This window comes from Micropterus salmoides, unplaced genomic scaffold, assembly GCF_014851395.1.
Source record: "Micropterus salmoides isolate LMB-PRFRI ecotype aquatic unplaced genomic scaffold, ASM1485139v1 Ms_hic_scaffold_8, whole genome shotgun sequence".
NCBI classification, from domain to species: Eukaryota; Metazoa; Chordata; class Actinopteri; order Centrarchiformes; family Centrarchidae; genus Micropterus; species Micropterus salmoides.
Genome location: NW_024044570.1, coordinates 8,693,365 through 8,709,181, shown reverse-complemented (window position 1 = coordinate 8,709,181; position 15,817 = coordinate 8,693,365). Strand labels below are relative to the sequence as shown.

Sequence of the window (15,817 nt, the reverse complement as noted above, 5' to 3'; positions counted from 1 at the left end):
ATGTCATCCATCTTCATATACAGTCAATGGACTGAACTAGCACATTTGCTAACCATAAAACCAAAACAATGAGCTGAAAGATGCTAAAATGCGTCATCGAGCTAAGGAAAGTCTGGCGATAATTGTGTTTTGATTCGAGCTACCCCTTCACATTACACAGTCATTTGACCCATTGTTCATAAATATAGAATATTGAGTAATGCTGCTTTATCTTTTTGGGTTACCGCCTTTCCCTCTACCTGCCTCATGTAATTCTACTTAAGTTGGTCACAAATTCCCAAAGAAGGGCAATAAACATGCCCCATTTTAGAAACAGTCACACACACATGGAGATAGCAAAAGCTTTACTGATAGCTTGTCATAATGATAAGCAAGATTTACTGATAAAGACAACTTTTTCATAGATGCCTTGCTTTCGGATCTAATTTACTCTTACTCTTGGTTCTTCGATACATTTCTTGTTGAATGATTGAATGAGCTGAAGGACACACGCAAAATGGTCCTTGCTCTTTCAATTTGAGTAACTGATACAAAAATGTGCCATTTACCATGTATGTTTTAGACACTGATAATTTTATGTTATCCACCTCTACTGATGCTGCACTGGACACATCTCGCTATGAGAATAAGAAAAAAACACCAAATGACAAATGCACCCAAAGATCTAAGGTACATGGTTAACAGGTCTTTTATTACCAGCGTTGAAGGGTATTCTTTAAATGGGTGCTATATAAAGCTTTTAACGCTACTTTCAGCACAGCTCAGGTCATCGTTCCCCCGGCTCTTCTGAAATGACACTATCACGTCTATTATATCTTGTATTATTTTAAACCTCACTACAGAATGAAATCACAACCACTGATAAACAACCTCTCAGGACACTGAATGCTGTTCCTATTCATATTCACTGAGCAATACGACATGGATTTATCAGTTTTCAGGAAAAGTGCTTCACATATCAGCTCAGAAATATACAAGCCTTTGTTTGAATGTGCGCATCAATATCCAAAATTACAGCTAGGCTCACTGAGAGGATCTGAGGTGAGTGTGTCCTCAGCAGCCATAAATACCTCTTTACCATTTAATAATCTGGCAAAGAGATTTATTAGATTTAGAGTTAATTGGTTTAACATATTGACATTTAATTTCGTAAGATCACTATGAATTCTACATGCATCCTTTAGTTCTTACACATTTGTGTGAATGAGAGAGTTTTTCGGCTGTGATATTGACATGATTCTCCTCCCCTGTATCATGTGTTGATTTTAGTTATTTTGTCACAACATTTTGTTTAAAGAGGTGGTATTATGCTAATTTTCAGGTTCAAAATCTTAATTAGGGGTTGTACCAGAACAGGTGTACATGGTTTAATTTTCAAAAAACACCATATTTTTCTCATACTGCACATTGCTGCAGCTCCTCTTTTCACCCTATGTGCTGTACGCTCCGCTCTGGAGCTACAGAGTGATGCATCTGATCTTTGTTGGGAGTTGCACATGCGCAGTTCCCAGGTAAGGACTACTAGCCAGTCGGAAGCAGAGAAGGGCGGGTCTAAATCAAAGCCGCTTCAGACTGCGACCGTAACCTAGCAGATGGTATAAGTTACTCACAAGTCCACAACCACACAACATCATTGTTGCACATCTTACCATCAGGACTAAACGTTGAACTGTTGCCGGTGTTCTGATGATCAAGTCTGCCTTGCCGAAAAATGCTACCTTAGCGCAAATTGATAAACTCGACTCTACTCGGCCCTGCTCCGTTTTCTATTGCAGATAGTACCCAGAGATAGTACGTAGCTTGTTGTCATAGCGACGCCACACACAACTGCCGCGACGTAATGTTCAATGCGACATACAGACCAGCGATCCACACAGCTTTTTCTTTTTTAAGTTAAAACATTTCAACATTCCTCAGAATGTAAAGACAGATAAGGTCTGTGTGACGGCGAGAGCTGAGGGCTCTGTGAGCGGGCGGCTGGCCGGCCTCACACGCTCCTCCCGCGGGTTGGCGCAGGCATCCCCCGCACCCACTTGCGGAGCTCCTCAACTCCGAAAATATTCAAGCACATTTTTGTTTCGCCATCACTTCTCGTAAAACTGTCAATATTTTATAGCTGATTTCTCACCTCAAAATTTCTCAAAAGTGGATTTAGTGATGAAATATAAAACTTTCTGTTGCTGGCCTGTCTGGCTTAGGCAATGATGATGCAGTGAATAGTGAATATTCTCTCTGACCAATCAGCAGTCTGTCGTGTTTTCACGTTACATTTTAGTATCCCTCAGCTCGCTTGGAACCTCGATGGAGGTGATACGAAAAAAAGTACCTGGAAGCAGGTTACAGGTACAACATTTCTACAATGGAAAACCAAACAAAGGTGAGTCCAGCCAAAGGGCCTCCGCTCAGACTAACTTGGTTTGAGGGCGTGCCTGACCCCGCTAGCTGCTTGGCAAGCTTTATGATGCGTTTTCATTGTGATGTCACAAGTAAAGGAAGTGAAGGGCTGGACTACAAATGAGCTGTTTTCAAGCGGTTCAGAGTAGTGTTTTCTGTGGGAGATGGGAACTCCCTTGGGGCTGGACTTTGGGCTTTTTCACTTTGCAAACCTGTTACATGCACAAAAAAGAAATATAACTCAATAAAGGAGAAGGGAAAAGCCAAAAAGCAGAATACCACCTCTTTAATGTTTATTAAGACAACGGTGCTGAAGCATGCCTTGCTTCACACATTCACATTTGGAAGCTGTAGGTTATGGCTGTCCTCTGGAGCAGTGTGAAAGAATTGCCTCACTAAATAGCACCACTTTTAGTGGAACTGGTTCACATTTACGTAATACACCATTAATATAATAATGATGTAAATGGTGTATTAATCCTATTAGCATAATTCCCTACTAATGTAATTTAAGTCCAAATTTATGTAACATTTTCCTGTCAAATATAATTCTATTTTTTTTTTTATGGAATCCATTCACACAATCCACCAGATACCCCTGCCATAAATATTCATACCTTTTAAAAATGTATCACCATAGCCGAATAAGTTAGACAGATTTTTCTTTCTTGTTATTTTAATTTGTTGTTTTGTTGTTTTTTGTTACAATATTAACTGTGTATTTTTGATGCATCGACCCAGGTAGCTGTTCAATCAATAAAACTGCACTGACATGCTGATGCCACCATTTAGCACCTGTGTTATTCCTTCCTTTTCAGACGATTATTAATTCTTAGACAGTGTACGACTTGGCTGTGGGGCTCCTTATGTTGAAGCACTGAGCATATCCCCCCGAGGTACCATCCAGAGCACTGGGTGTTTTTGTACTGTAAAAAACACTCCGCAGCATGACTAACAACATCTCCAGTACTGTGCTGCTCTCCTTCCTTGTGGATTGGGAGTAAAGTTTGTTCATGCTCACCTAACCCAAACACCCTTTTGTGCATTTCACTCCGTCAAGATTTTGTATGGTCGGCTATCTGACATTCATTTGTAAATGTGAGTACAGTCCCTTGTGAACCATTGTAGGTGAGTCACCTTGGCTTATGAAAACTACAAATTTTTTGCTTTATGCTCCAGATGTTCATTTTTACTTAGAACCTCAGAATCAAAAACACAGCCTGCAGCATCTTGTGTTTTCTGTTGTTTTTTTGATGATTGGTGTTCTCTGTGTCTTTTCCATAAAAATTCTGATTGTTTTTAATATTCATGCAGAAGACCTTCTGGCTTCTAGATGTGGGCTGCAGGAAAACGTTGAAACCCAAAGCATGTAATTTTGCACACTTTTAATTAAAGATAGTTATTAGGGCCTAGAGAAGGTATTTCATTGACTAATATGTCAGCATATTACACCCACGTCAGCTCCTTCTGGGCTTTCACTGTCACGTGAATGTCAAGTGAATTCACCTGAAAATATTACTTTATCAAACATGATGTATTTCTATAGCCTCTGTTAGTGTTACTGCTATTAGTAATAGTAATTCTAGAGGTAGTGGTAGAAGTGGCTCAACTGATGGTAGAAGTGGCTCAGGTGGCAGGGAACACTTTAACACAAGCGAATGAGCGGAAAAGAAAGTGTCTACAGGTGGTGCATTTAGACGTGACCAGTTTCATGTGACAAGTTGTGTTTAGGTCTCGTGCTGTGAGCTAATAATGGTATTGTGTGTCCTTGTTACGGAGCCTGCTGCTGCCATGTCACCAGTTCTCTTGGGGAACCTTGTAGTCCTGTAGGATTTGATCTTCTCCTACGTCAGGAAGGAATCTGAACAGCATGAGTAATGTGAGCTGTTTTGAATGAAAACAGTGTTACAACATATTGATTGTTGTTAGAGATGGGAAAGGTTTTCGAAACTTTACACACGTGGGGTGTGTTTGCGGAGTGTGCGTGGTATTTCTCATCAATGTTGTGGCTGTGTTGGTGACTGCCCATCAGCTCTACTGGAGTTAGTTGTTTTGTGTCACTACAGATTCTGTGACAAACTGCATGCAGCACTGAAGCTATTCTTATATGTTTGTGAGGCTCTGTTGACCCTGCAAATAATACTTTTGTGTGACTACATTAGTCTCTACCTTATATTTAAAGGGCATATATTTATTGAAGTGCTAATAGTTTACATGGCATATTTTGGTAACCAGAACTATTTACATGGTCTTAATTTTATGACCAAACTACCAGTTATTCTCACTACTTTTTGTTTTTACAATGAATTGATTACTTGTTTAGTTTCCATAATGTCAGAAAACAGTGAAACATGTCCATCACTGTTTCTGAAGATGTCACTTCAGATTCAGATAAGGACAAAAGAGCATAACTATTATCCTTTTAGTAATAAACATCAATATACCACAACAGTCACTGTCAACTGTCTGCTGTGTGAGGATTTCAAGCTCCTGTTGAATTGGAGAACCGTTCTCTTAAGCTCCCAACACACACACACACACACACACACACACACACACACACACACACACACACACACACACACACACACACACTGTGACCATCCACGCAACCCTGTGTTGTTTACCCTGTCAAATGCTTTTACACTCCGGCTGAGGCTTAGAATGACTGACTGAGTCTATAACTGATGGAGGCCCAGGCCTGCACTGTCCAGCTTTTTGTGCTGAGCCCAACATTTTGGTCCACACAGGCTATACAGGGTGTGTTGGGTGGGTTGGACGTCCTGCAGCCTCCTTTCACATTCTACACAGAGTTGGGAAAGTCAGGGACGAAGGCCCATCAGGGTGGAGAGGTTGGACAGAGCTTTTAAGCCCACTACTCCTCTGGGGAATGATCGGCTCGTGTCCGCTGTACTTGTGAACATAGTGGGGGTTAAAACCCAGGGTGATGCTCTCACAGTGTTTTCATTGCAACCAAGGTTGCTAATTTTGTCTCCTCTCTCCCCTCCCTCTGTCACCTCAGTCATAACCAGAGGACCACGACGTTTTGCCATCCTGTGACCGGACAGATTTCTCAGGAGAACATGGATTTTATCCTACAAGAACAGTGAGTCATTGAGTTTGTTACTTCTCTGCAGCCCCATTCACAAGTAATACTTCATCTTAGTTGTTGAAATAAAAAATTGATTTGATGTCAGATACTTTAGGCAACATTGACTTTCTCCAGCTGTTTTGAGATATACTGTAAACTACACTAAAATTGGCTAAAATCTTCTATTTTCATCTATGGGATGAATACCAAGCTGTGAGTTGTTATATTATTACTTTCTTTAAAGTGATGGATACTGAAATGATGAAAATCAGAAAGCATTTAAAGAATATCCCCTTCTGCTCTTGTTGTTATGACTTCTTTGGTTTGTTAAAGTGAAAGTTGCCTGACGTTCTATTTGAAAGTGACTTTGAAAACATTTTACCCATGCCTGAAAGTTATCATTTGCATATTTTTCGTAAGTTTAGGAGGCTATACTTCTTTATTGAGTGGGTAGATAGCACGTTTCAACAGAAGTTCAGCGTTGTTTTAAGTGAAGCTGTGTGCCTTTCATTTCACCAGGGCTGCTTTTTAAATAAAGAAGTGAAAGGAGAAAATGTTGGTAGATTTGTCAAGGACATGTAGTGCTGTTGGAGTGTCCTCACTGTCTGGTGTTGCTGTAGCAGGAGTCAGTAAAATGTTTCTCTCTCTTACTGTTTGGACCACTGGAGTTGGAAAGTGCAGCTAAATGTACTTTGAATTGCATCTGTTTGGAGGCAGCATAAAATAGCCTTGCTCTGTCCAAATGTAAAAAACAAAACAAAAACAGGTGGTCACTTCTTCTGTAAGAAGGAGCACTAGTAGTTCCAAACATTACCCCCTGTAGACACATAGCTTTTGCATTTTATTTTTTGTGTGGTTGATAATGTGTGGATTACTGAGCTTAAGAGGTGCTGGTAGTCAAATGTGTTTACCTTTGGACAGAGCCAGGATAGCTGTTGAGCTAATTGGCTCATTGGCTGCTGGCTGTATCTTCATATTCAGCAGACAAACATAAGAGTGGAATCGATATTCTCATTTATCTCTTGACAAGAAAGCGAGGAACATATTTGTCAAAATGTTGAACTATTCCTTTAATCCTAAACTCTTGGTGCTAGGTTTCAATCTATGTCTTTGAAGTCAGAAAATATTGACAATTTGTATTTTTATTGTTTTTATTTTTATTGTGAATGCAACCCAAAATCATTTGTTCGAATTTGTGTAAACTTTATATCGTCAGATCTCACAATGTAACATAACATCAGTTAACTAATTCTCAGCACACTGATGTCCACCTTCATTTGTCCACCCATGATGCTTTTTACTTTGAGAGACCTGATGAGTGTAGGTCTCTCTGGAATAAACAAGTCAGAGCTGTATAGGTGTATTGCACTCTTGGCTTTGTTTGTGCAAAGATTTCCTGCCAGTGACAAAACCCGACACCAGACTTTCACTACAATAGAGACTCTCTAAGGTCTCAGTTACAAGAGATGCTTGCTGCCCCAAATTGTAATGTATGTCAGAAATCCACCTCTATTACAATTGAAAACAAACATGAAAAATCCTCAAGCAATGAGTTGCTCACGCAGTTGCTTTTACACAGGAGGGTTCATTTTATGGTGGTGCTGGGGTGTGTGTGTGTGTGATGTGTGGGGGAAAAAAATAACTCCACATCTTGCTCCTGGCACTTTTCTGTAAACCAGTTTGGGTGGAATATAACCCATGTATATTTGAAGGTTCTCATGGGTTTTCAGTTATTTGTTTTACTGCTGTAGTACACTGTCTACAACCAGACTGCAGCTGTGTCTAGCCCTTCATCCATTTCTTTTGGTTATTCAAATCTACCTGCATATACCCTCTGGGATTTGAAGTTGATTTTGAATGCAGAATACTTTTGATGAAAGCATAAACCTTAAAAAAATACAATTGAATTCATTCCTTTGCCTCAGTCATTGTGCTATTGACCATTTGACTATCTTTGCACTGGGAATGGAAGGGTCAGAGTGCCGTGAAAATTATACAAAAATAACTACAGCAACCAAATGGTGTATTTTCCTGTGACCCTCATATTTTGGATCTTAAAGCTGCATAATTTTGTCATAGTATGATGATTGCTTTTATAGGTCATAGTAGAATTACACTTGGGACTGCTCTTGTGGATGACATTATTATTTGTTTTGATTAGAGGCAACATTGTGCTCTCTATGGATTTCTGGGTCTGTTTAATGCTTTTAATACCACCAATCACAACATTTTGTTGCTTTTAATACTTGCTTACAACTTTTGTACCTCATATTTTTTGGTAGATCTCAAATTGTTTTGCTACTGGTTTTAAATTCAACAAAGATCAATATTAAGAATGTTGCGTTTTGTTCTATGCATAAAAAATATTTACTATTGGTGGGGTTTTATTCTGACATAAAACAACCTACACATAACACACTATTTCTCATGTTCACCAAGAAAACACAAACAAAAGCACACAGATTCAAACCAACATAAAACAAGTACGTGCAGAAACAGAAAATGTACAGAAATAAAACAAACTTTAAACATCATACAACATAGTGTCACGCATAACATCGAAGCATGACACAGGATTAAAACAATAAAAGTTAAAATAACTAAATAACCTAGCCTGCCCCAAATAATGGCAACAACACACACACACATATCTATATCTATCTATCTATCCATCTATCTATCATAAGTAACAATTCAAAAAGGAGATATCATTTATGCTCATGCCGCTAAGTATCAGGATGTTTCACTTTCTGATACAACATCTTTGATTGTTTTAATCAGTGTATCTCTGTGTGTGATGATTGTTTTGTGTGACTGCCTTGTTTTGCTGTTGTGTATATGTTATTTGCTCTAAGGCATAAAAGATATTGATGTCTGGGGTTGGGCCGATAGACGATCCCATCTTCCATCGGCAATGGCTGACAGACATCACGACGTTGAGCTGGCATCGAGATTGTAAAACCTCCGCCGCGCTCAGCAAAAATAATCTCCAATTTTCACATTATACCACCCTGTGAAAGCAGGTTTTTATGACCACGAACATTCTTTTTAAGTATGCTTTGCACCTGCCTCTGAATTCTTTTCTCCCCACACTCTGACACACTCACACACACACCGCCTCTCTCTCCCCTCGTCTGCTCCATTTTCTCCATCTGCAGTATGTTTTATAAAGTTGCCTAAAAGACTGAGAACTCATCTTTTTTCCATATATTTCCACCCGCGATCCTTTGTCACAGCAGCAGGCGTCGGCTTATTAATGACGCAGCCTATCAAACAACTGAAACCAACATCTGTACCCTGTGTGTTCACTGTTGCTTTACCTGGTCCATGCATAAAATATCCACCTCGACTTGTAACATATTAATAGTCTACCAAAATTTTTTTAACTCTGTGCGAGAACACATGCACATAAGACGACTGCTGCCCCAACCCACCAAGCAGAGGCCTTCACCTTGAGCTAAGCGACCTGAGATCAGTGTTGTCAACCATTGGCTTTGAATTTAACACATGATGTCCTTTACTTAGCCCCAGAGCTTCAGACAGATATTTAAAGGGCCCTACCCTGCAGTAGAATTTCTAAAGCCCCTTTTCCACTGCACGGTACCAGCTCGGCTCGGCTCGACTCGCCTTGTTCTGTTTTTGGTTTTCCATTGTGGAAAAGTTGTACCTGCTACCAGGTACTTTTTTTCGTATCACCTCCGTTGAGGTTCCAAGCGAGCTGAGGCGATACTAAAATGTGACATGAAAACACAGCCGACTACTTATTGGTCAGGGAGAATCATCACTATTCACTGCATCATCATTGCGCACGCCTGACAGAGGCAAGCAGCAGAAAGTTTTATGTTTTGAGGTGAGAAATCAACTATGTAGATTTCAATATTGACAGTTTTACGTATTACAGAAACTTCCTAACTGGAAGATCCTATCCTAACTGTTTGGTAACCATGGTAATAAGGGTTAGAAACTGATTTAGGAAAAAGGCCATTACAGATTAACAGTTCCTAAGTCGATGTTCCTTTGCTATGTCACAACCTGGCTCAACAGTAAGTGACAGAATGAGCACCCAGAACAACGCATCAACGCAACAACGAAATTCATACTAATCAAAGCATGAGCTATAGCACTTAATGTTACCAAAGCCAGCTGGCCAACCCACCAAGTCTCAGGCGCTAACCCAGATGGATCCCTTCCCCACTGACATTATAGTTCCTCAACCAGACCAAGAAAATTTAGAGGCAAGACCAACAGCTCTAGCAGTCGCAATATCTGAACAGTTTTTCCCCTTTCCAGTGACTGCCTTAGCCATTCCTTTTCAAAGGCTAATTTATCCCTTTCCATTTGCAACAGCAGAAGTTCTTTTTGTTGCTCAAAGGTTAAAGCTACTGTAGGGTAAACCACAGACCCTGGACTCTGCATCGTAGCTGGCAAGATACCATTAACACTCCTTAATTTCATCCTTTAACCATTTCTCCCACGTCATAATGCTGACTGAGCTTCAAAAGTTAATTTTTTGTACAACTATTTAAAAGCTCCTCAGATGGAGACCGAACAAAGGTAGCAACAGTGGCCATAACAAGACAAAATCCGGTGTGCAAAACAAAATCAGAGCCTTCCCACTAACAACCTACTCAGAAACTTATTAACCTCAACCCTAGTCTTCATGCAGTTACTTACAGTGCGAGAAAGGCAACTAAACAGCGACCCCCTCGAGTCCAGGGATGTGCCCCCGAGACAACTGCTCTAACCGTGTTCACTAAAACACTACCAAGATATTATGAACGAATCCCAAAGGAGAAACGTTCCTTCATCAACCATTACCAAATGGTTTTGGATCCCGGAAGAGCCCCCATTTTGTCACAATCTGACAAAACAGTAAGTGACAAAAAGCGGCAAACACACACCAGGTATCAACTCCACCCACCAATTACCTGGATTAAAGGTACAAAACACAGCAAGATACAAAGAACAGGAGAGGGCCCAAACCTGGGGCCATCACACTAACTAAAGAAAGGAAAAGTGTATTACAGAAGCATCCTGACTTCGTAAAATCTTAAATAAACTCTCCTAACTTGACAAGAACTATTAAGCTGTCCTAACTTTTACTTTTCCACCAGCTAGTGTTTGCTAACTCGTTTAATCCACATGGCTGCTCTTTGCCTTTCTCTTCGTGTTACTTGTAAAGGGACTAATTTTCTTTTTAACAGCATCAACTGGATGCCGGATATGCGACGGTGACTGTGTCTGCCATCTTAGACCACTCTCTCTCTTTAATCTTCTGAGATAAGCGTTATGTGAATTTGGATTTCTTGATGGAGGTTACCAACCTCTCAGTTACCTGACTTGAAGTTCAATGATACTTGAGGTGGTTTTTGCTTTTGTCGAAGAGTTAATGTGCTAAATGAGAAACACGAATAAGTTCGGACGTAACGAACATGTAACTCACGACTGATCAGCTCTTTCCTCTGTCAGAGTCTTGCCAGATGTCCCCATAATGTGCATGACATGGTTGGTAGCAACTTGCCCACTTTAAACACATTCCTGAAGACCTCTTTCAATTTTTCTCAGATCAATGGTCCTCAGGTCCATGTGACTGGTTTTCTTTCTGGTTCGCAACCCATACTTCTTGTTTATAACAGCCATATGAAACGTCAACTACTGAAGGTTTATTTGCTCCAAACTGATGGAACTGCAGCATTAACTATTGTTTTCGTTTTTTCAACATTTCAAAGTCAGCTTTGCATGACAATTAGATAAAAACATGGCTACTTTTGGCTTCACAGGTGCAGTAAATTGTAGAGCAGTGATCCTATTTGACATAAACTCAATCCTTTCAGAGTTGTTTAGCTAATAAGGCTTTGACGGCTATGTTCAGACTGCAGGCCAGAGTGCCCCAAATCAGATTTTTTGCCCATATGTGACTCAGATCTGATCTTTTTATGACAGTGTGAACAGGCCAAGTCATATGGAATCTTATCTTTTCCAGGTCGGAATTGGGCCACTTCCATATGTGGTCCAAATCTGATGCAGATAGGATCTTTTTAAATGCGACCTGAGTCTGGGCACTCGAAACTGACGCGACTTTGACGTCACTCTAGAGCAGCTGTTGTCACAGTCCTGTTGTAGACGGAGCCATGGTAAACGAAAGAGCTTCACAAATGCCATTATTAAACATGTGGCTCTCTTCCTCCTGTACGTCGCTATCAGCTCACAAATTCCCTTTTTTACACCTGAAATCCACCAGCTCTCTTTTGAGTTATGTGCATGCTGCTTGTACGAGCGGACACAGTGGGGAGAGATGAAGGGTGGTGGGGAGTGAGTTGTGGGACATTTGCATTGTACAGTGCCAGAAACTGTAATGAAAAGAACAGAAAGTTGTGAACACTTATAATTCAGGAGAAATTTTACCCGTGAGAGGACAATAATAAAACGGGAGTCTCCTGTGAGCTAACAGGAGCTAACCTCAGTTGCTCCTTGTTTACTTCTGTAGCCTGCAACAGTGTACTGCGTGTGACGTTGTGTTATTCTTCTGCGCATGCAGGATACTTTCAGGCCGCGAACAGTTCTCACTGGAGTCTGATCTGGGCCGCATTTAATGTGAACTGGCAAACAAAAAAAATCTAATCTGGGGAAAAATTCATCATTGAAAGTAATGATTTCTTTTCGCATCTTAATTATTAGTAGTTTGTTTATTAACTATTTTTCATGTTCTATCTATTGGGTATACCTGCTTATTCTTTCAGCACGCAGCTGGAGCTCATCCCAGCTGACATTGGGCTAGAGGTGGTGTACACACTGGACATGTTGCCAGTCAATCACAGGGCTGACATTTAGAGCTAGACAACTTCAAATTCACACTTACTGGCAGTTTAGAGCACTTCATCTCTCTTCTTTTTTACCCCTGCATCTTTCTGTCTTCCTCTTTTGTTTATTTTTTTGTGTGTATCAACTTTTAAATTTACTTAGTTCAATTGTGTTTGTTTCATTTTGATGTACATGGTACTTGAGTGGCAAAAAAGTTGAAGCAGTGAACTTTGCAAATAAATGCTAGAATAATGTATGAGGGATGCTCAAATGTAATAATTTCTAATTTTGTGGGGGACTCCAGTGTATCTGGCTGCCAGAGAAGATTTTTTATTTTTAGCATTGAAAGTCTCTCAGTGATTATTATTTCTCAAAAGTGTGCAGGAAATGCATTTCTATCAGCCTCCCTTGTCTGGCACTGATCACAGATACTACACAGATCAGCTATGTTCTGATGGATGTTCTTATTTGCAGCTGCGTAGGAATGAAACAGGTCTGTCTGAGCAGCTATGATAATGTGTCAGCGCAACACACACACACACACACACACACAAACACTTTAGTCATTCGAGTGTGTATACATGTTATCATGAAAATAAGTGGTCAGTTATGCACAGGATAGAAGGATAGTAGTTCTATAAATAAATCAGTAGTTTATAGAAGATGTGCAAACTTCTGTTATTTTGTGCCTCACTGAAATATTGCAGATAGACTCCAAGACATTATTGGCTGTGATTATGCAAGTCACAGCTGAGTCCCATCACGAGCATTAAAGTACCAACTTCATAGTCAGAATAAAGAATGTCTTTGAGGGTAATACATTATGGCTTTGGAAGACCAGTTAAACACACACATGAATATTGACTAAAGAAGCTTCATGAAAAAAGTGTCAGAAGAAAATAAAGTTACATATTAAGAATGTTTAACTAATGCATTCAAAGATGTTTAATGAAAATGTTGAACCAACTGTCTTAGGGTACATTTTCAAAAACTAAAACTTTTGGGATAACTTGGGTAACACATCACAACTGCACTTTGGCCTTTTATAAAGTTCTCTTGGTTTTATTTTTAAAGAGACTCTTAAGATCATTTCCCATGGTGTGGTTATCTTTGATTCATATAAAATACATGGACCAAAAAAGTTATGTAAGCTTGTTTTGAAGAATCCTCATTTTATCTGGCATAGACTGTAAACCTCAAATGAGTCTCAAGTGCACTTGTACTTGTTAAGTTTATGGCATACTTACAGTATGTCCAAATTGGTGTATACACTTAAGTAAATATTTTCATGTAGATGAAAGTGACGTCATGAGGGGTTTCCAATAACAATAAAATAAAGTACGCAACCCAGTACTTAAAGCAATAGTTTGACATTTTATAAAATTTGCGTATCCTCTTTCATGTTGAGAGTTAGATCACATCAATATAACTCTAATGTTTTAGTGTCAAATATTGAGCTAGAGCCAGAAGGCTATTAACTTAAAAAAAGAGTAAAGACTGGAAGCAAGTGGAAATTGCTAGCCTGGTTCTAAAGTTCAAAGATATGCCTGCCAATGTTATGAGGTTGTGTGGTGTGGGGACAGAGAGGACCCAAACGCAGCACTCTGAGGGAAGGAGGTTTATTGAGCGGAAAAAGGGGGAGAGGGACTTGAGTGGAGGGAGAGGTTGATGTCGGGGAAACACAAGCACGGGGAACCAGGGAGACTGGGGGCCAGGGAGCCGGGGAACACTGGGGCCGAGGAAGCGAGGAGCGGTGGGAGAACAGGGAGGACGCCGTGGGGGAAGTCTGAGGAGGAGAGGGCCGGTGGATGAGCCCAGCCGACTGAACAGAGGACGAGGGTGAGTGTACCTGGGAGGGAAACAGACAGAGAGACAGGGTTAGAGATGACAGAGACAAAGCACGGGGTAAATGTGAGAAAAAAAAAACAAGAAACATGCGAGCCTGAACACGGAGGTGGCACCGGGTATGGAGCAACGACGATCAAGCAAGAGTGGTGTGGAGAACCGGGGTTGAAATACAGGCAGTGATGAGGTTGACTACTGACAGGTGTGGCAGGCTGACGAGGTGGCTGATGAGACGCAGGTGCAGGTGCGGGTCGTTGGCTGAGCTCAGGAGCAGAGGGAGAGCGAGAGAGCACACACAGGGGAGAAAACACAGGGAGGCAGGCAGGGAACAGAAAACAAAGGCCAAAAAGCAGAATAACTGATAAAAAGGAGAAAAAAAACAGGACACTCACAGTCAGCCGGGCTGCCACCACAACAGCCAAAGCCTCTAAAGCTCACTCATTAACAAGTGTCTCATTTGTTTTGTGGGGGGGGAAATGTGATTTTTGGGGTAGTTACATGCTGTAATCATTTCTTTGGGGAAACAGCCAGACACATTGACTTCCCGGTGTGATTTAACAAATGACATAAGCTTGTTCATTAGTGAGCTCTAGAGCTAGGTCTAGTGATGATAGGCACATTTTTTAAACTTTGGAGTGAGCCAGACTAGCAGTCTCTCCCTGTTTCCGGTCTTTGTGCTAAGCTAAGTTGATCGCCTTAAAACTTTAGTTCTATAGTTAATGTATAGACACAAGAGGGGTATCAGCATTTCCATCTAACTCTGCAAGAAAATGAAAAAGTGTATTTCCTGAAATGTTCAAATATTTCTTTAAGATGCAATCGGGCATGGGGTACTATTAAGTATTAAGCTTACAGCACCTCAGTGCCAATAAGCATTTTATCCAATGATCTTGTGTGTGTTATTGCTATTGGGGTTTTAGTGGAATACTTTTAATTACCCCTCACCATAAAAAATAATATTTTTTTCTCTATTCTCTAATATTATGTGGTAATAATCCTTTTCTCGTGTCATTCTATTCATAATGGTGCAATGATAATGTTAGTACCATTGTTAGACTATTCCTTGTAAATACTCATGAAATTCCTGTCATGTAATTACCATTAATATGTACCCACCTTCTTTTGGCTGTGAACCCTTATTAATTACCACTGAATCACTGCAAACGGTACAAGAAAAACTATTTCAGCTGCTGCCCCTGGCGCTATCCAAAACATCTCCTGTGCTGCTATTTAAGGCTTGTATGAGCCCACATGAAGCACTCACTGAGGCCAAAGTTCTTTTGTAAACTTTTATATTCATCCAAGGATGGAATCTTTACTCAACTGAGCTAGTCTTTTTCAGCATCACCCTACTTTATATACATAGACTTACACACACATTCATACCTTTTATCGTCAGCTACTGAGCCTCTCAGCTGGAGCAGAACTAACCTTTAGATTACTGCCACCATGTCAACGCCACATGCTGGCACACAAGTTGTGGAGTTCACTGGAGCTCATACTCTGATATATCTATCACCTGCAGCTCCAGCTGCATCAGCCAGGCTTCTTTTATTATATATTTTTTTATCAAACGACAACTTTGATGGAGGCATCAGCTCACAGGCCATCAAAGCAGAGTTGAAACTCCATCTGAGAGCATTATTAGCAGCAGGGTACATTGTGCTTGTGTATGTATGGAGGCCG

General features: G+C 40.4%; 1 protein-coding gene across 1 annotated transcript in view; it reads left to right on the top strand.

Moving 5' to 3' along the window:
• The window catches only part of LOC119894218 (pleckstrin homology domain-containing family A member 7-like), a 141,563-nt gene that overhangs the window by 68,179 nt on the left and 57,567 nt on the right, over nucleotides 1-15,817 (top strand). Inside the window, 1 exon segment of the mRNA XM_038706836.1 lies at nucleotides 5,417-5,500. Within this exon segment, the coding sequence (XP_038562764.1) occupies nucleotides 5,417-5,500 (84 nt within the window).